Here is a 20,547-nt window from a genome sequence, read left to right on the forward strand (position 1 = left end):
TCACCTGGTTTGTGGTTATAATAAATGGTAAGTGTTTGGCTTAGTTGTGCCATGGCAAAATTGTTAACCAAGACACTGTTCAGGTTGGTAGGGATAGAGCTATTCACATCAGCAACTGAAAGAGAAAAGCACTGTTGCTAGCAGGAGCCAAAGAAGCAGAATAAGAGCATTTTATTTCCTTAGTTAAGCAAAGCAATCAGTAGTTGCCTCACACTGGCTCCTTTCCTTTGGGTCTTGGGGTAGGAGGAGTTTCATGAGGCTATGAAGTTTTCACACTACAAACAGCCCAGGCTCAGACAGGAGCTACAGAAACCTTTTTCATGAGTAATATCAACCCTATGTTACGTAGTAGAAGCTGTGCTGTCAAGTGAAATAGTACAGTAGTTCTTCTTTTTCCTTATCACTTTGTTCCTGGCTGTGCTTTTTCTTTTCCTTCCTGACAGGTGGACTGGAGCGGAACATCAGCCTTCTGGTGGTCTGCAGAGAAAGAAGCGGCACATTGTTAGAGCAGCACCATGAACCACATGTGCTGTAGGGCTTTCTTGCTGCTGGGGCCATGCTCTTTGCTGGCTGTTTTCATGGCAGGGTTAAGTCCCTCCCCCCTTTAATGTCTGGTGTTTGGGTGCCCCATTGTCCTTGAAGTGGGCTGCAGAGGTGAGGTGTGTTTATATGGATCACTGCACTTACCTTTTTCTGTACAATTGCCTGTGCTCTCTCCAGGGCCCGTTGCAGTTTTTCCTCCTGCAGTTGCTTCTGCCGTTGTTCTTTTTCCTCCTTCAGCCTTTTGAAGGGAGTAAAAAAAAGGAGGTTGGAATGTGTGCAGTTATAGCAGTTTGCTTTAGATCCATTCCTTGTCTAACTGTGAGACCACTGGAATGCAGTGGTTTGGATATAGACAATGCTGGATTTTAAACAATCTTTGAAGGTTTTTGTTTTGGTGGCAGGCAGGGGCCAAGGTTTGGTCAGATTCCTTCACAGATTCTTCCATCCTCAGAGCAGAATAAGTGTGTGTTGCTTCATCGAATCACAGAATCATTACAATTAGGAAGGGCCCTTAAAGGCCATCAGTCCAGCTCCTGTGCAATAAACAGGGACACCCGGAGCTCCATCAGGTGCTCAGAGCCCATCCAGCCTGACCTCGAGTGTCTCCAGGGCCATGTTTCTTTTGTAAGTGAAGAGTGTAAAATCATTCACAGAATGTAGGGAGGAAGTGTCGCATCCTTTCCACCATAAAGGTGAAGAAAGACTCAGAGAAAGAAGTAGAAGGAAAATGTCACTTGGGCTTTAAATTCTCAAACTAATTTTCTTGTAATGAATCTGATTCACCCTTGGATGACCAGATACAGTCAGTTCCCCATTCATGTCTTTGCTGTTTGCATGGGAACTTCCATTTGTGTAACAGAGCCAATGGTAACGTCTAGCAACTTAAATTAGTTGTGTTAATTGTCTCCTGTTTTAATCAAGAAGTACAATTTGAACTGTACAGGTCTGCAGAAGAAACATCTGAAAGCTGGCCTTGCTTACAGGTGCCCTATATACTTAAACAGAGGAGTCACTTGTTGTTCAATGACTTCAAATTTCATTAATTCAAACTATCTTCTTAAAACTATGGTTCTCATTGAATTTGCACAGAAGACATTTTCTTCTTCCAGATCTTGCCCTCCCATTCACAATACAGGCACCTTCAGGCTCTCCTAATACAGCTCTGGGCTGCTGCTTGCTGAGCTGCAAGCACTGGGAGTGTGAAGCTCTCAGAGGGCTAAATTGGGATATGGCAGTCCCCTGGGCTTTCAGATTACTGTTAATGTTTCCTAAGTTGATCTGACAAACTTGGCTATTTCAGGGGCTTTGATTTTTGATTGTCAGTAGTTAAAAATGGAGGTCTCTCATTTCTAGGAGTTCTTGTCTTACCTCATTCTCCGTTCTTTCTTTTTGGCTTTTTCAATCTCCGCTATCTTTGCGGCTGGGATTCTTTCCAGGTGGTCCAGTAACTCAATGAGCTTTATTTCTATCGCTGCCAGCATCTCCACTGTCTCCATGCCTTCCCCGCTTTCTCCGATGCAGTGACCATAGATCTCCCGCACCTTTTTTCCCAAGCTTGCAAGCATTTTATCCTAGAGAATAGAGGAGATACAGTGAGATGCACCAGCTGGATCCTGCCTGGTTAGAGCTGCTATATCCCTCTAAAAGAACAGAGAAGGGAACTAGAATGCTTTCTCTTAGAACTTGATTGTTTGCTTCTGAGCTCAGCAGTGCCTGGGATGGATGGCTCAATGAGGAGCAGCTCATTGTCATGCTATCCCACTTTACCTCGACTTTGGGGCGTACCTGAACATCCGCTTTGTGCTCTGAGGAAAAGTCTTCAACTTTGAGCTTCAGGTCTGCTGCTCTCTCTTCCAATTTGGCGACACTAGATTTCAAGGTGAGCGAAGCTTCTTTCAGCTGTGCTTGCTCCTCATCCCTGGGTAGGAAGAGAGAGGAGCTGTTTGGTAAACGGTGTCCACAAAACATATGGTTTCTCTGTTGCTTCCAGCCAGGCTGTCCTTGCTGCTGCCGGTAGGTGGAAGCATCACTACACTCCATTTCTGGTCGACTTTACCTCGGCTCGGAGAGCAAAAGGAGATGGGCTTTTTCTAGGGTAGCAGTTAGGGTGTGTGGGGGGAGAGGGTGCACAGGTTAAGTAATGGTCTGGGTTTTGTGACGAGTCAGTGTGGGAAGCAGATTTCATTTAAAAGCACTCACTTCAAATGAGAGGCACTTCAAATGAGAATAGGTGTGTCTACCTGCCATAGAAATACTGCTCTGCAATCACACTTGGGTGAAGGGTTTGACTCAAAACAGGCGCTGGTCTGGATCTCTCAGGATGAGCTTTGTTTCTGCCTTTGATCCTTCCTTAGGAGAATTACACCATCCTTCATGGCATACATCCCCCTGCAGAATACTACATGCACCAGCCTGTGCCTTCAGGGCTGTGCACCGAGCTGTGAATACACAGCTTCTGATAAGAAAGGAATTCTTTACAGTAAGGTGGTGAGGCACAGGCAGCCCACAGAGGTGGTGGTGCCCCATCCCTGGAGGCAGCCAAGGTCAGGCTGGTTGGGCTCTGAGCACCTGATGGAGCTGTGGGTGTCCCTGTGCATTGCAGGGGGGTTGGACCAGATGGTCTTTAAGGGACCCTTCGAACTCAAAGGACTGCACAGGGACCCCCTTCTCACCACTCATGACAGGATCTCACTCACTTCCTTTGTTGTGTGTTGATGAAGGTGTGTTGGAGCTCATTCATTTCTTTCTCTGCCTCCTGGAAATTACAGAGGTAGGAAAAGTTCTGTTCCTCCATCTCCGTGAAAACAGACAGCAGTTGTTGGGGGTTGGTAAAATACAGCTCAGGCTCCTGGATTGGAAAACGATTGGAAAATCTGGGTGAGAAGAATGAGAGAAATGTCCTCTGGTACCTCTGCTTACTGGTGTTATTTGTGGCTTTTTCCCAGCAGAACAATCAGGCACAGCCTCCAAAAGCTGCTATGCGACCCCAATTAAATATGCTTACTTAAGGGATGTTACTGAGCAGACCCTGGCCTAGCTTAAAGAAGTCCTGTTGTGCGGCAGAGTGGCTCCCTGGTTTCTTATGGCAGTGGCTATGGGTGCTGAAAGGTGTTTTGCACCTGCTAATTTTTTTCTCCTTTACTCCTGTAACCTTCTCTCCAGGGCCAAGCCTATTTCTGAAGGCTCACCTCCTTACAGACAGGGGTGGTGAGATTTGTCCTCTGCAGCCAATGTGGTGAACTCAAGAAAAGCAAATGGTAAGGCTCATTTCAGGCTGCGTTTTGGGGAGGAAAAAGTGTTGCGAGCATCTGGGTGAGAAATCCTCTCCTTTGGGTATAAAATGAAAAGTTCACTAATCACAACACCTCCTGTTGAGGGAAATCAGTAACGCTAATATGTGACACAGGACAAAGTTAAATATTTCAGCGTAAGGCTTCTGACCTCATCTTCATCCGAGCAGATTTCACTCTCTTGATCCTCCGATGAATATCTGCAAAAGCATTTTGTGTTATCAGGCCCTTAGAGAAATGACAACTCAGAGGAGACCTTGTTAATACATCATGAGCACGGCAAGCTGCCAATGCTGACACCTGCAAGCAGCCTCTGGCTCCAGCTGCAGGTAACTGGCAGCTTCCCGTATTGGCTGTTTGGTGCTGGGCAGCCCCTACAGCATTCACAAGTTTGGCTCCTCTTGCCTGTGGGCTGCTGAGGGGTCAATAGGAGCTGCCTTCTTACTCCACAGGAGGGGTGAAAACCTTGATTTGTGTCCCCTTAGTGCCAGGCCCATTTATGTCTGCATTGATGCTGCCATGTGGCAGCAGCCCAATAGTGGTTTTGTGTGAGGGATGGGCCTGCCTATGGTACGGATGCCTTTTAGTGGGTGATGTCTACTGTGTCCGAACAGGTAACTGTGACCAACAGTGGGGACAAGTAACTCAGCCATAAACAGGGCATGGAAAAGCTTTGCTCCAGGATGGTGCCAGGTTCTACCTTGAGGAGTAAGTTTCCTCTGTACCAAACTAAGTTTGTTGTGGTTGGTTTTTTTTGGTTGGAGTTTTTTTTGTGTGTGTGTGTGTCAAGTACTTACATACTTTCTTCTGTGAGACGTTTCAGGAGGTTTTTGATCTGTGGTTTGGTCCCAGGTGATAAACCTGAGTTCAAACCTTCTGCAGGCATCGGAGAAATTGGCACATCTATACCACTCATGGTCACATCCTGGTCTGGACACAAAAAGAGGTGGATACTTGGAGTGTGAGGCTGCCCCACAGAGGAGTGGGCAGCTCTGCTGTAGTACTTACCCTCCTCTGAGGCACTTTCTTTGTCAGCTGTGGATGCTGTTTTCAATTGCTTTCCGTGCTTTTTTTCATATTCCTCCTGCCATTCTTTTGGAGATAGCTGATAGAGGAAGTCTTTGTACATCCTGTACTCTCGCAGAGAGTTCTCAAATCTGGTTATATCGCTGGGGTGGGAAAAGTGGGCAGTTTGTTAGCAGGGAGGAAAGCCCCTGTTTGAGCAGGTCCTTTATAACCCTTGACACTCAACTACACCCAGAGAAGGGACAGGGAGCTCTTGTTCTCATGGGCACATAAATGTAAACCTCTCTGCTGCAGGCGCTGGTAAAGGCTGGGCAGGGATAGCATGTGATTCTTACCTTTGGAGGCTCATTATTTGGGAACCAATTGAGTGGATCTCTACTATTTTCTTTGCTTTTGCTGAAGATTCTCTTTCGGCACTAGAGGAAAAATACAGCAAAATGAGCCACAAAACAGTTTAGCAGTAAGCAGGTAGTGAGCTGAGATGCATATAACACAGATGGGGAGGAACCCTAAAAATCTCTCTATTGCAGGTACAGATGTACCATTAGTGACACTTGTCTGAAGACACTTTGCCTGAAGGCCTTGCCTTGGCAAAGGGAGCACAGGGTCCCAGCAGCACTTTTCCAGGTCAGGGTGTTCTTAATTTGGCTGTTGCTAAGCATCACTTTCTGCTCTGCCTTTGTGTAATGAGCCAAAGTGCTCAGCTTGCTTTGTTCTGGGGACTGTTCCTGCTGCCAGAGGTTAGGGAGAAGAGTCTGTTATCAGTGTTGTGAGACTTGGTGGGAACAACGATGGATTCTTCACTAAAGATAAACTGAAGGCTTCAGTAATGAGGGGATTCCCCAGCTACTGGCTCCTTCCTCTCAATGAATGTGTGGAGAGAAAATGCTACCAGGGCTCTGGGAAAACCCAGACACAGGGAATCTGAGGTTGGATGCTATCCAAAACCCTCTGGGGATCATCAAGCAAAAAAATCTTTGTTCAATACAAAAGAGTTACTCAGCTTCCATTACATTTTCAGGGCTTGAACAGAGCTTTTATGGTTCTCCTTCAGGAACTCATCAAATATGGCAGCATCTTTCTCCAGGTTACGTTCAGCCTTTTCCAGCTTTCTTTCCTCTCTCTTCGCTATGTTCTCCAGCTTTTGAATCTCTTGTCTCTTAACTGCTATGGCATACTGAAATGAACCCAAAAGATAACACAGTCACGTTGACTGGCTGATACTGAAGGCATGTTGGTTTGGCTTTGTTCTTGGTTGCCTTCTTGCTTTATAGTTGTTGGCAGAGGGTAATGACTCAAACCAAGACACGTCTTAGTGCAAACTAGGTACATAGAGGCCAGGAGATTTTTCAGAAGTAACACAACAGATAAGCAGTGATTGAGATAATTCAGCAGTGTATTAGCACAACAATAGAGATGAATAATGGGGATATTCCAACATTATTTTGATTTCATAATGGCACTTATGGATAAATTACATGAGTAGAGCAAAAGCCAAAAGGTCAGTATGTGGATGTATTTTGCAAATTAAGGGGGAAATAACTGGATGGCAGCCACTGGGTGGTGGGAATGACCTGTTTCATTTCTTAGTGGATTGATGGTCTATAGACCATACGTGTCTTTAACGCAGGGCTTGGACAATTGGTTAATGAGATCTGATGAATGCCCTGCTGCTGTGACCTCTAGGCAATGGGTCTCATGAAAACAAACAAAAACCCAAGGCAACTCTGAAGGACAATTAAATGAGCAGAGAGTAACATTCTTAAAGAAATCCAAGTACCTCCAGCAAAAATATCTCTCTTCTGTCATTTATGTAGTCACGGAAAGTTTCTTTTTCTAATGGATAATCTGAAATGGAGACAACAAATTCAATAGACTACAGGGAGAAATATGGTCATGCAGAGAAGAGTGAATATGATAGCAGATAATGTGGTTGGCATTGAAACTAGAAAAACTGATTACTTTATTACCATTTTGACATTGGTTTGAATCAGTTTCAAAAGGAGTCTCTGTATAAACAGGTAGAATTGAGTGGTGAATCTTGTCCTTACAAAGATCGAGTTTGTTTCTCTAGACATTAATGGCAAAACTATTCCTCTATCAGAGGCAGAAAACTACAGACTCGTGTCCACCAAAATCCAGCTACAGGTCAGCTTGATACAAGGTCCTGGCGAGCTCTCATCTGACTTGTGTGCTGTATCCCAGGGCTCCCAGCTACTGTGGAAGCCACAGGGGATGCTGGAACCCAGGCTGCCCTGGTGGTGTGAGATGGATACAGCCCACAGGCTGTCTAGGTGAACCAGATAACTACTGTGCCTACAGGAGCTCACCAGCATCAGCTAGAGCTAACTGCCAGCCCCATCCCCTTTTTGATTTCTGATTTAGGCTGCTCTCCAGCTGAGCAGCACTGTTATAAAGGAAGGAACCGTTCCCTACCTTTTTTAATGGCTATCTTCCATGAAAGACACTCCTGAAGAGCCTTCAGTCTGTCTTCATCTGTTGCCTGTTTTCTGTTTTCTTCTTCCTCTTCCTTTTGCAAAGCTTTCCTAACCCCTTTTTCCTTTGCCTTGTTTTTAAAGGAGCAAGTCATTTTCTCATGAATTTTCATGGTCTTCATCTTTTCACGTTCCTATAAGAAGTCAGTTATGTGGACAAATTGATAATCTGTTTTGTCTGCTGTGGTTTTCATTGACATCAAGTGGTTATTCACAGGCTAGAAATCTGCAGCTTCTAATACCCTGCTGATGTAAACCCTCAAGTCCAGGTTGAGAGGGTCTCTTGAAACTCACTCCAGAGCTTTCTGGAAAGTGAAACATTGCTTGTGCTCAGTGCTTTCACATGGGCTGAGGTCTGTAATTCATTTGCCCTCTGCATGGGTTAGGCTGAGGGCATTGCTCAGCAGACATCCTTGGTGCCCTTCCCCATACTTACTTTGTGACCTTGAACCCAAGCTAAAATCAAATTATCAGTCAGCTGAGGTTTGCCTAAGCTTGTTTGGAGGCTTCCCTTTGTGATTTAGTAACAAAGACCTCTTGCTTTCATATCACTGCTTGGCTTCTGCAACTGCATCAATGCTTAGACCTCTCTGAGACATCATAACCTCCCTGTGATTTCCCACTGCCCTAGGGAAAATCCTCAGTAGAAATAAGGAAGAAAGAGACATTCCACAGACCCATCATTGTTTTATGGAGAGAAACTTAAGGCATGAATCCCATGTCCTCCTTTTTCTTAGGCCTGTTGAACTGCAAGGAAAGAGACCTTGCACCAAAACCTCCTGTGGATAATCAACACTAGCAGCACTAGCAAGCATCTCCTCCAGGAACAGGAGGGAGCAGCAAACCTACCTTTGAGTATGGAAGCAAAACAGCAGCACGTAAGTTGTGCAATAGCAACTAGCAAATCTCTACACTCTTCTCTCTAAGGTTTATTTCACATCATGTATCTCAGTGAATTTGTAGCTGATAAGGGGGAATTTGAGCTGAATTTAGCAGGTATTGTTTTTCTAATGCATGTATTTCTTATCCTTGGTTTGACTTATATTGGTTGGTTGCCTGCCTTGAGTACACATGGGTGTAAAGCATCATGTATACGTACCGCCTTTGCTTTTTTTCTTTCCTTGCTCCTTATTACAAAAATATCAATATCTGGAGGAACTGTAAATGGATTTCTGTAAATGGATTCTTCATCTTCCTCTTGGAATTCTGCAAGAAATGGGTGAGGATGTAGAAGATACAAGGCAGGATGTTAGAACCTTGTGCAAAGGGACTCTGATCTGCTGCATCATGGCAATATGTCTCTTGAGTTGGCTTCTTGTTGGTGGCAGTTGGCTGCTTACTTTAACATTTAATGTTAGCATTTAACAAACTCAACCCTAGATTAGAAGCCTTAATATACTAAGAGCCACCTGGGTCTCTTCCATCTCTTGTTACTGGTAGGCACTTAGTCTTCTCAGGAAAGGCAGTGGGGTGAGCATAAGACATAAGTTGTTATTGTTAATATAAGCTTAAGCCCTTAGTTGACAAAGCTTGAAGACAGTTTATCTGTAAAATAGGAAAGCTTTAGGCAGGCCTGATTCTGGAGAGCAGAACGCTCCTGTGCAAGGAGATACTTGGCTTTATGATTTCATGATTGGATATAAAATCAACTTTGCTAGATGCTCAAGTTCGAATTAGTGTCTGAGAGATCAAGAAGAAAGGGAGTGAGGACCTCAAGACCTTGGCTGTACTAGAAGATCTATCAGAGAGATTAATTCCTTTGCCCTTCTGTAGTGCTGTTGGTGGCAGAGCCAAGAGCTGCGTTCCCTTACATTCTCACTTCCCATATCCTAACCTCATTTACTGAAGTCTTTATTCACTGTTTTCCTCGGGCAGAGCATTTACTGAAGCTTTTTGGAGCCTGTCTTATCTGACCATGGGCAGAAGAGTATGAATGCAGACCTCTCCTTTGACCAAAGAATGGAAAGCTGCTGGAGCATCATGACCTTACCTGACACAAGGTCGGTTTCCATTCCAGGTTTAGGAGAGAGACTCTCACAGACTGACTCTTCACATGCAGATGACACTGCTGATTCTGGCCCAAAGAAAACCATAAACAAATTAATCAACTGGGACCTGCCAGTGACTGATGCAGTGATGTTTTACAGCAGCAATGAGCCTCAGGTCTTTCTGGATCTTAACCACTGAGCTCCATTTCTGACCCAAACCCATGCTTTCATCTGCACATTGCTGGATCACAAGCAACAATTTTACTTCCTGAAGCTCTTACCAGAAGTTGTTTCAGCACTATGAGTGCTGTGGGTTTCTTGTGATAAGGCTGAATGATTGCTGGACAGCACAGACATGCTGTAGGAAATTTGGTCGCGTTTAATTTTAGGCTGGCAAAGTGACGAAGGTTAGTTTTTAGTTTCTCTGAATCCAATCTCTTTTGTAGTCTTTGCTGCAGGTCCTAGGGGAGAAGGCATAATTGTAATGATCTCACTCACAGAGAACAGATAGATCATTGTAACACTTATCCTTGAATCGAAAAAGGCAGAAAGCAGAGTCCAGAGAGGTACTGTTCAGTTGATGTAATTCTACTGCTATATTCCTGATCCACACAACCATAAGCGCAGCAGAAAATATCCTCTTCCGCTTGAGCTAGTTTTAAGGCTATTTTAAAGCATCATTATTTGCTCTGAACAGCCTCCAGTTTTTATGTATTTTGAGCTAAACTCATCTGGCCTAATTTCCCTGTCCTTGGTGCGATGTGTTTCCTATTGGCTGTGTTTCTGCAGCTGCCCAATTAGTGTCTTATTCTTCAGAGGTGTCAGACTTTCAGCGCTGATGAGACACAGTCTGAGGTAGAGATAAAGCAGTTTGCAATGCACCCCAATATTTTCTCTCTCCTTTTTCTGGTCTTGAAGTGCCCACTCCAAAAGCCTTTCCAAAAGCAGTGTTTGGTAAGTACACTTTGTGAAATATGTGGGGTGGTTGTGGCAAATACCTGAGTGTTTGGCCCTCTTAGAGCACACTTCGACTTCTGTAACCCAAAAGCTTTCCCATAATAACCTTATTGTTCCACGGGGTTGTTCCAATTTCTGCTGCGGGGAATAGGACTGGAAAGCAGAACTAGAGAGAGGATACTGGCAGGTGGGAAATTATCCGTCAGTGAAGATCCCTGAAATCAAAAGTGCTTTATATTACCTTTAGCAAAGGATACAGAGCCGTTTCTGAGATCAACTTATAAATATTCACTTTATGAAGACATTCTTGGTCTGAGATTGTTGATTTTCCTAATAGATTGTTTGCACAGCACTTTGGAAACGATTCCAAAAGCTGCAAAAGCACTGGTTGTGCTAATTACAATTATTACACTCTATAATGCAAATAGAAACTGCTTTGTTGCTGGAATCGTTTGGCACGTAGATCTCACTGCCTCTTATATTTTAAGCTTCAGTAGCTCCCCATCAGCATCCAGCAGGACGTGAATCAGATAAAGCATTCAGGGTTTTAATCTACAGAAACAGTTTTCCAGTGATTTTTCCCTTTCATCAAGCTGCCGTGAAGGGGGAAAAAAAAAACAACCAACAAACCAGAACAAAGTAAACATGCAAACAAGTCTAAAAATGACAGAATAACATTCATCCACCATCTTCCCAGAGTCCACAACAAGCTCATTTATTGATTGAGTAATCAATAAACACGATGCAAGGACTCGCAGAGAAGGGTTGAGCTTGCTGGGAAGTGACTCCAAGTTTGGTGCTGTCCTGGGTGCCCCATCCCACTGTGCACCCCCAGCTCTCACACAGAGGCAAAGACCTCTCACGTATGAGATCTCCCATGAGACACCCTCTGCCTCCACTTGTCTGAGTACAGCTTTACGTCTGATGCCGACAACAAAAGAAAATGATGTAAGTGAGCTCCCCCCATTATATTTTGGTTTCTCACCCCACTGGACTCCACGCTCCTCACAGCTGTGTTTGGATGGGGGCAGAGGCACGGGCACGGCTTGGCACTGTGCTGTTGATATTCTGTTTGTGCTGCCATAGAAACCTGAGCTCCCGCTGCCGGGTGACACGTGTGGCTCCTGGCCTGGTGCAGCAGAGTGAAGGCTCCCGGGGTTCTAGCTACAGTGAGAAGCATCATGACACAGGTATTGCCATACATCCCTAAGTTTTCAGGTAGAAAAAGGGCTCAGGTTCTTAACCCCATCTCCATAACGAAGCACTGGGATGTGGAAATGGGAGCTGGAGCCCTGACACTGGAAGTGACTGTAGTTTTTAGTCTGGGCTACCCAGGGAGTGGTGGAGTCACCATCCCTGGAGGTGTTCAATAACTGTAGAGATGTGGTATCTGGGGGTAGGTTTGGGTTGAAATGGATGCTCTTAGTGGTCTTTTCCAACCTAAACAATTTTATGATATTATATGGCTTGATAAATTATCAGTTGAGCAAAGTAATACGTCTTAAGGAGGAAATGATCTTCAGTTCCTATATTTTCTCTTTCCTGTTTCTGAGAAGACCAAATCAATTTCAAATGGATCATATTCTTCTTTAGACTCTCTATTAAAATAATTTCAGCTTTCCAAAATAGCAGTTTCCTTCACTTACAGATAGGTTTCCAAACAGCTTTTTCCATCTGAATAAGTTGTGCAATAAATAGCATGCTTTTCTATAAGTGCAAAATCCCATTTGATTGTTTTAGTTCTTCTCTGTGATTGCTGATTATCAAGAGATTGGATTCAGGCAACAGAAGGAAAATGCTCATAGAGGGGAAAAAAAGTCTTTATTCTGTACGTGAATACTTCAATTTTTTTAGTATATTTTAGGAGATTTCCCAGATGTATTGGGAATATGCATCAAAAATAAGACTGTAGGATAATTTCCATTACCAAAAAAGAATAATTTAGGAGTACTTAAAATGCACTTTTGTACAGGTGTAATATCAAATGCCCTTGGTTCATAAATACTAGTTTATCACAGAAATACAAATCTGCAGCACTAGCTATCACAGAAATAGAGAATGGCGAACAAAGGCATTGGAACAGCTACAGCTCTGTCCGGCCTAATCCCTACATCACGTAGATATCTATATACCCATTGCTCTGTTTGGTGCCAACTGCTGATTTCCCAAAGCTGGAACACAGATTATTTAAAATCAGAGATGTATTTTGGGAATGTTTGGAAATGTGGAAGCTTCTCATAATGTTGGTGGCTTCGATCCTGCACGTGCCATAAACCCCTTAGGCTTTGTTTTTCCTTGAGGGCAGATAAGTTTTTAAGGCCAGAAGGACATCTGGGGTCTATTCTTAGCCACCATTAACTTGGTTAATGAATGGAATAAATATCATGTGCACATAATGGGAAATGCTGCTTGGTGGCATAGGCTGTGCAGCTGACCGGTGCTGTAGCTCGTTAGGGATTTCTGGGTTGTGCAATATAGCTTCGGGGCACTGCATTTTGGGCATTATTAAACGTCTGGTCTGTTGCAGGTCTGGGGAAGATGGGCTGTTTGCATGATAAGAGTTGAGGGCTGCTTCTTGTGTTTCCAGCAGGATGATGTTTGTAGACCTGGGGGACTTTAGGGGAGGGTTTAGTAACAGCATAGACTTGGGATTGCAGGATATTCTTGTCACCAAATGAAGGCATGGGTGGAAGTGGTGGAGTTGAAGTCTCTGGAGCTGTTCAAGAGCCATGTGGATGTGTTACTTAGGGGACGTGGCTTAGTGGGCAATATTGGTGGTAGGTGGACGTTTGGACTGGATGATCTTAGAGATCTTTTCCCACCTTAGTGATTCTATGATATGGTTGTTTCTTTGCTCCTTTTATTTCTTCCTTGGAGGGAGCTGCTTGACTTCTCTGCTCCATGGTTGCTCCTTTTCTGATGTGGGGATGCTGATCCCTACCCCAGAGGTGCTGTGAGGGTTAATTAGTGTTGGCAAAACGTTTTGAAACAGCTGATTGAGAAACGCTGCCAGAGATGAAAGCTAAAGAAGTATCTCGGTAAATAAATACTCCTTTGTAGTCTTATCTTTACAGGAAACTCCCTGTGTACCCAGGATGCTGCACAGGTCACTGAGCAGCCATCTCGCCATTGCCTGGAGTCTTCTCAAGGGGACTCATTTGTTTAAGTTTTTTACTTCAGTTTCTTCGAAGTGAGCCCTGATACACACCACACAAAGGGAACAACCTAACTAACAACGAGTGACACACAAGCACCACGCGGACTGGTGGTTATTTTCCTTCTCTGGAGCTCTTGTTCCTCTGTTTCCTGCTGAATGGGTGCATCTGCCAGAACCCACAGCATCCCAAAAGGAAGAAGGGCAAATCAGAGCCAGTTTTCAGGGCGGCATGCAAGGCAGGAGGAAGGGATCCGCAATGAGTGTCAATAGCACATACAGTGCAAGTGCTCTGCTGGAGGTGGTGAGGTCAGTTCTGTCTGTGGTCTGCCTGTGGCACTGCTGCTTACCCTCTCCATTCATCTGAAGCTTTCCATTCATCTGTGTGATGCTCTGCTAGCTCCTGATCCCAGATCCAACCTCCTTCTCCAAGCAGGGCTAACTTAAGGTGCCCAATACCTTTCCCAGCTGATCTGAAAACCTCTGAGGATGCAGATTTCAGAAGTTCTCCAGATAACAGAGGGTAAGAGCTATGGGCCCCTGATTGGCCCCACTGCCTTGCTTTGGTAATGATATAAATAAATGATATTGTTGCAATTTCAAGGCCAGTTCTGAAGAACTGTTTAGCCCTAATCCCAAATCGAAAAATAGTTCCAGCTTTCCCTCAAAGCTAAGTACAACTGGGGCCTAGGAGTCTGCATTTGGCCCGTTGTAAAGAGAGCCACAGAGCTGAAGCCAAGGAGACTTGCCTAACCAGGGCTATAAATTCTTGCTATTTGCAGGGACAATTGACCCAGGAACATGAGGTTGCAACTTCGTGATTTTACATTAAGCTCTCAAGGCACCGTTCCAGCCGTTTTCCTGGCGCTTGCTTTGTGGCAAAGCTACAGCTGCTGTGACTGATTGGGAACCAATCCAGCCAAAAAATACCATGCCCAAGGAAAAGATCCTTTTATTTTGCTCACCGTGATGGGCTGAGGAAGAGAGAGACACATGGGATAATGTAATTGCCTGTCAGTGCCAGTCTGTGCTTAGGAAGATGGTGAAGCTGCTGCTTTGTGGTGGTAGAACCGGTGATCCCACACACCCTGCACAAATAGTTCCTTCAGAGGGGTATGTGGGTCAGAACAAGAAGGATTCCTAAAGTCATGGGTCAGGCTGATTTCTAAGAGCTGCAAAAGCGAGCACATGCTTTATGGCTCCAAACCACTCCTGCTCATGTGGAAAGGATTAAAGATAAAAACAACCCTGCTATTCACTTTGCTCCAGAGCTGCTTCGATCCTGTCTGTCTGCTGCTCCAAAGAAGCTCTGACAGGAGCTATTATCTGTGATCCAAAACCGTGGCTCATATCCCCAGGGTAGCTCATAGGATCCACCTTCTCTTGCCAGAGAATGAGGCATTGCTGGGTACTGGTCATGGTGGTTTGCAAATGTTTGGTGCCAGCCTGGCTGTTTTCTTGCAGAACGCTCCAGTTTGCATCTCTACTCCGTGCAGGGAGCTGTGGGGCTCAGAGAAGCACTGATGCCACACGTGGGGCTTCTTGTATCTGTGCAGCTGCAATCACAGACAGTGCAAACTCATGCAAGGACAGCCTTGTTACTTGGAAACGTTAGAAAGTTTCCACATCCTGTTCCTATCCCATTGACTGCACCTGAGTGAATGCCCACTGTTCTCTCCACCAGGATGTCAGCAGATCCTGTAGTTTGTTTTCCACTGAAATGTCTCTTCTTGGGTAAATATTACATCTGAGGTTGCTTTGCCAGTGGCTTTCCTACCCGGAGTTTGTACAACAGGTCAATGCCCTGCTCAGAGATAAAAGGAATACTTGCTGTGAGTGCTGTTTGTTGCTCTGCTATGCCACTCTGCTGTTCCCTTGCCACTTTCTCCTTTAAAGGTTTCTGAATGCCGCTGAAGTCCTGGAGGTTTTAGCAAAGTGAGGGAAATTTAAGACAAGCTATCGAGGGCTTGGGCAGAGCAGAAGGGCAGAGCAGGAGCTTGTTTGTTCCAACAGCCGTGGCTTGTAAATTATTCATCTGCGTGCAACAGAAACACGCAGATCCTCAAAGGTTGTGTTACAAAGGGTGAGTTGAAGGATCAGCAAGCTTCGAGCAAAACAGGAAGGTTAACAAGTCCTGGGGAGCCCTTCTCCTTCCACTTGCATCTGCTCAACAAAAATGCCTGCTTGCAGAAGAGAACTGAGTCTCCAATAAATGAAACAATGCACAGACACAGAGATGTGTGCGCATGGTGGGGAGGCCATCTGCAAAAACTCAGTTTTCCCTCTATTGGAAGCAGATTTGAAGCTGGTTGCAATGAAATGTATGGAGAACCTGTGAGCACTGAGCACACAAGAGGCTCTAGCCTCTGTGAAGTAGGGAAAAAGTTTCCAAAGACCAAGAGAGATCAGAAGAGCAGGCTAAGCAGAAAAGGAGCCAGCATGCTTCTCCTCAGCAATTTCATCTCCAGATGAAACCAGACTTCAACTAATTAAAAAGAGCAGATGCTAGCTGGAACGTTAATTGGAACAGCTATATTCTGACTGTGCTTAGATGTATATTAGCTCTCTTGTAGTAGGTTTGGAGAGAGGTAAGTAACTCTTTAGCAGGCCTCTTGTTGTGTTACACACTACATACTTAGGGCATACTGTAAGATCTGTGAATAGGTTTGGATCCTCTGTTTTTTCAGGGGCAAACGATTCTCCATCTAATAATGTACTATCACCAAACTCAGCATTCTCAGCCCTTTTTTCTCACGGTGTTGGTAGTAAAGTGATCTTCCTTGCTTTGGGGAGGCCTTGTAAGCAGTGCTGGGCACAGGGCCAGCTTCTGTTCTTCCTGATACGTATTGTATTAATGGATGTCTCTTTAACCTGTGCACATTTGCTCCCCTCTGTCTGTGTCCCTTCTCATCAGACTTGTTGTGTGCTCTGCAGAAAGTGCAGAGAGCTTAACTGACATCTGATATACTTATAAATAGCCTGTCTGCCCTGCTATGGTTCTGCAGCTATCCCACATGAGCAAACACTCAACGTATTGCGCTCTTCCTGGAACTGGGATGCTATCGAAGATTTTCCTCCAACGCATCCAAACTTGGCTTCTGCTGGAAGCTGGGTACTTGATTGCAGGCTCTGCTGCTCTGTTCAGATTGGCAGTTCCTTGGTTTTGTCCTTGTCTCCATTTCGTTCTTAAGAGACAAAGGAAAGGCGTTATCCAAGTAATGAGGCTCTACCACTGCTCCTGCCCTTCCTGCTCCAGTGCTGGGTGCAGACAGGGACTCACTTGGTTTAAGGTCTTCTCCTCAGAGCCCTCAGCAGAGTGGATGGGTCCTCCTGAGCTGTCACCCTCTTTCTTTGCCAAGATAGGGCAAAAGTCCCTGTCCTGTGTCGCTGAACTGGTCACACTCTAAATGGTGCTTGTCCCCAGCCCCTTTACAGACAGGACCTAAAACCTCTCTCCCTCCTCTGGGCATTGTCTCATAGCAGTGCTGACAACACTAAATCCTAATGTAACTTCATTTTTTTTGGCTGTTCTCTCTTCCTAGGTGTGAATGCTGTCATTGCTGAATGACACCTGCTCCCCATGGCTCCCTTTGGTTTGCAGGAAAAACCTTTTTTCCCCACAGCCCAGATGCAGACAGATGTCTCCTGAGGTTGGTGCCTTAGGTAAATGGCTCCGTCTGACTTGGTTCTGATTGCATTGAGCTCTACAGTGCTCATCCTCCTTCTGGAGGTGTCTTGTTGACTACCAAGGGCTTAGTGACTGGCTCCCATGCTGCTATCTGATTTTAGGGGTGAGGAGATAAGGTTAATTGATGTTTTCCTCCTTAGTTTACTTCACACATTGCACCAGCATCTCTCCTTATCAGCACCCATGTGCTAAACACAGCTGGGCTGCCCGGAACAAGCAACAGCATTGCTGCCTTTGGGCTGGGTGGGGGCTGCCCCTCCACAAGTTTTGTGATCACTCCTTGAGTTGCTCCTGGTGGCTGCTACATCTAAATGGCCACCCCAGAGATAGAAGGTGGATTTCTCATTGAGGGAATGGAAGCAGTGGTGGCTCAGAGCTTCTGATGGGAGCTGCTTTCAGGTACAGCAACAGTCTTGCTGGTGACTGCTGACTTGCGCCAGATGAAACCCTTACCACTGAATACCTCTTCTGTTCTTCCAACTCAGCTTCTAAATTAGAAATCCTACTGCCTGCATACGATACGAGGAGGGATTTTGCAACACTGGAAGGCTGAGGCAGGGCACAAGGATGATAGTCATTTCTGTTGCTGAAGAGGCTTGATTGCATTCAGGTGCCCACTGAAATGGTTTCCCTTCCCACCCATCTCCCCAGGGGTTGTGAAATGTTGGCTCTGCTCAGCTGGTGCCAGAGGAGCAGCTTGGTGAGCTCGCTGCTTTCCCATTGCTTTTCTCCCTGCCAGCAGCAGCATGTCCAAAGTAAATCACAGTGTTTTGGAGCAGCTTTGGTTCAGGCTCAGGCTGGCAGCCTCGGTCTCGCTGGGAAACATCTTGATACAGCAGCTAACGTTCAAATTATAGGAACACAGCAGGACACCATCCAGGCATGGAGAAGAGCCTGCAAGTGCTTGCTGTGCTGCACGCTCTCCAGTGGCCTGCCACGTGTTACACAGACTGAAGTTTGCTGATCCCAAGGCTGTACCCTGCAGTGAAAGCCAGCTGATGCCTGTCCTTCAGATCCAGCTCCTCTGGACAGTATCCTCTTTGCAGGGTTCCCAAATAAAATTTAATGGAGCTTGTTAAAGCTGCTCGGATTGGTGGTGGCTGTGGGAAAGGCTCTTGTAAGAATGCTTAGATTTCTGTTATCCTCATATTGAGTTTCCTGTAGACTTTTCAGTGCTTACTGAGCCTGAGCTATGGCTAAGCCATTCTCAAGGGCTAGTTGAAGTCTCTTGTTTATTTTCTTGATGCTTTTCCTAGCATCTTGTAAATCATCTTCTGTCTTTGGCAATGGTAAAGTGTGAAGCAAGCAGTTTCACCACTGCAATATATCCATGTTTTGTTGCAGCAGGAGGAACAGAGCCCAGTTCTTAACTGAAGGTCTCAAGTTGTTCGCGATCAGCCCAGTGAGAACTGCAGCAGTTTGGCTGATCTACCTTCCATGCCCCATATGCTGTGTTAGATCTGGGAATTTGCACATTGTGGGTCATAGTGCATTCTCTTTTCAGAGGTGAATCCTGCAGCTCCATCAGTGTACAGTTGCTCACCGTGGCCCCTTGGAGCAGCCCACATGGCTCCTCTGCAGGCACGTGGCCTTGAAGCCAGCCAGAGAAGCTCCTGGCACATCTTCCTCTTGAAGGTGGGGATGAGAGAGGAGGAGGCTGCAGTAATCGAGCTGACAAAACTTTTTGTCTACTGTCTCAGCGGGCTCCAGACAGAGCTGAGGAGTGCCAAGTTCTCTGGCCCTGTCCCATGCGGTGGCTGCCTTCCAACATGGCTCAGGAGCCTCTACTTGAGGTGACTTTTCAGCATTTTTATTCCTTCCTGCACCTCTTCTTTTGGGTTGTTGAAACTTTCCTGCTGGCTTGTGTTTTTATGAGGACTTGTCTCACCCACTGAGCTTTGAGGGCTGGGACACCTCTCCATCCCCACTTCCAGCACTGTGCCTCACCCGTGTTGTACAGCCTGCCCTGCTGCTGCTCCATCCTCCAGGCCAGAGGCCCCTCTGCTGCTCATTTCTCTTGGCTGGATGGAACTGCCAGCCCTCAGCCTTCTTCTTGGAGGTGGCAATGTATACCTTGAGCCATTTGCTCCAATGGAGTTTGGGAGCCCTTAGGCCTTTCTTTGCTCCTGCCTGTGTCAGGCTTTTCCTGTGCCTTTTGCACCTTATGCTCTGATTTCTCCCACCCCAAAATATCATCCTCTTTTGGCTTCCCCTTCAATGTCCCTTGATTCCTTTATTCCAGAAAAGACATAAACATCTCCAAGCACATATTCTGGCTGACGACTTGAGTGGCTGAGGGAACTGGGATGGTTCAGTCTGGGGAGAAGAGTCTCAGGGGAGACCTTACTGCTCTCTACAGCTCTTGAAAGGGGATTGTGGTAAGGTAGGGGTTGGCGGCCTCTGCTTCTGGTAACAGCAATACCTGTTGATGGCCTGAAGTTGCACCAGGGGAGGTTTAGGTTGGATATTAGGAAGAAATTCTTCTCTGAAAGAGTGGTGATGCAGTGGCACAGGCTGCCCAGGGAGAGGTGGAATCACCATCCCTGGAGGTGTTCAGTACTAAGGAACCTAGTCTAGTGGGCAGTGTTGGTGGTAATGGTTTGATGGTTGGACTGGATGGTCTTAGTGGTCTTTTCCAACCTTTATGATTTTATGATTCTATGCTGTATTCCTCCCAGATTTTGGTAAGCTTTACTTCTTTTGCCCAAGCCCAATTGCAGTGAGCACTGTCCTAGCAACACATTCAAGTGGTGTTCAAATCCCCTCCTGCCCCATGCGAACAGCTCAGCTTGGGAGGGCAAACAGCTCTTGCATCTGTCATTTTCCTGCTACATGCTGGCGTCTCCTCTATTTTAAGATGTTTTTTGCCTGAAGACAAATAATCATACAGTTTTCTGAGCAGCCTGGCACCAATTTAATCTATTTCTGTGCAGTGAAGGCCTGATCCTGGCAGTGCTGAGCCAATTCTCCGCAGGGCAAAGCTAGGCTTGATTCCTCAGTGAAATCTGTTTCGGCATTGCACAATGTGTCTGTTCTTGGCTGGGGGGGGGGAACGGGACTGTGTGCAATGTCCAGTCTGGACTGGACAGACACTGGAGTCTGATTGTGCTGGAATGACGTCAAAGGCTGCAATACTGTACCTCAGCCTGGCACTGGGCTGCTGCTGCAGCTGTGCTGGAGGCCACACTGCTTCAACCTTTGCACGCTGGATATCCACTTGCACACCTGGCCCTTTCCTGCACGAAATTACAGTTCCAAACTGGAAGCAAATTGACGTTGCTTTTTAAAGAAGCATCCTTGTATTTCAACCTATGGCTGGGATAAAACTCCAGCTGATGTGCAGCCTTTCCCATGCCTGAGGCTCAGACTAGCAGGAGGGGATGCCAATTGCCATGGAGCTGCAGCA

The 20,547-nt window shown here is 45.8% G+C and overlaps 1 protein-coding gene across 2 annotated transcripts; it reads right to left on the reverse strand.

The window, feature by feature from the left end:
* Positions 1 to 146: 146 nt before the first annotated feature.
* On the reverse strand, positions 147 to 11,459 carry CFAP100 (cilia and flagella associated protein 100). 2 transcript variants are annotated; one of them, XM_072347687.1, is made up of 17 exons: positions 11,285 to 11,459; positions 10,406 to 10,514; positions 9,624 to 9,803; positions 9,345 to 9,428; positions 8,454 to 8,560; positions 7,296 to 7,488; positions 6,640 to 6,707; positions 5,873 to 6,036; positions 5,195 to 5,275; positions 4,842 to 5,002; positions 4,631 to 4,763; positions 3,985 to 4,033; positions 3,240 to 3,391; positions 2,329 to 2,461; positions 1,912 to 2,114; positions 688 to 781; positions 147 to 477 (listed from the first exon to the last, which is right to left on the reverse strand). In XM_072347687.1, the coding sequence occupies exons 3-17, from the start codon at positions 9,697 to 9,699 to the stop codon at positions 364 to 366; spliced, it is 1,812 nt and encodes a 603-aa protein (XP_072203788.1). In that variant the 5' UTR covers positions 9,700 to 9,803; positions 10,406 to 10,514; positions 11,285 to 11,459; the 3' UTR covers positions 147 to 363. The 2 variants fall into 2 exon arrangements, with proteins under 2 accessions (XP_072203788.1, XP_072203787.1); XM_072347686.1 differs by having other exon boundaries at positions 154 to 477; positions 10,341 to 10,514.
* Positions 11,460 to 20,547: the final 9,088 nt, after the last annotated feature.

The sequence above is a fragment of the Excalfactoria chinensis genome, chromosome 12 (genome assembly GCF_039878825.1).
Source record: "Excalfactoria chinensis isolate bCotChi1 chromosome 12, bCotChi1.hap2, whole genome shotgun sequence".
NCBI lineage: Eukaryota > Metazoa > Chordata > Aves > Galliformes > Phasianidae > Excalfactoria > Excalfactoria chinensis.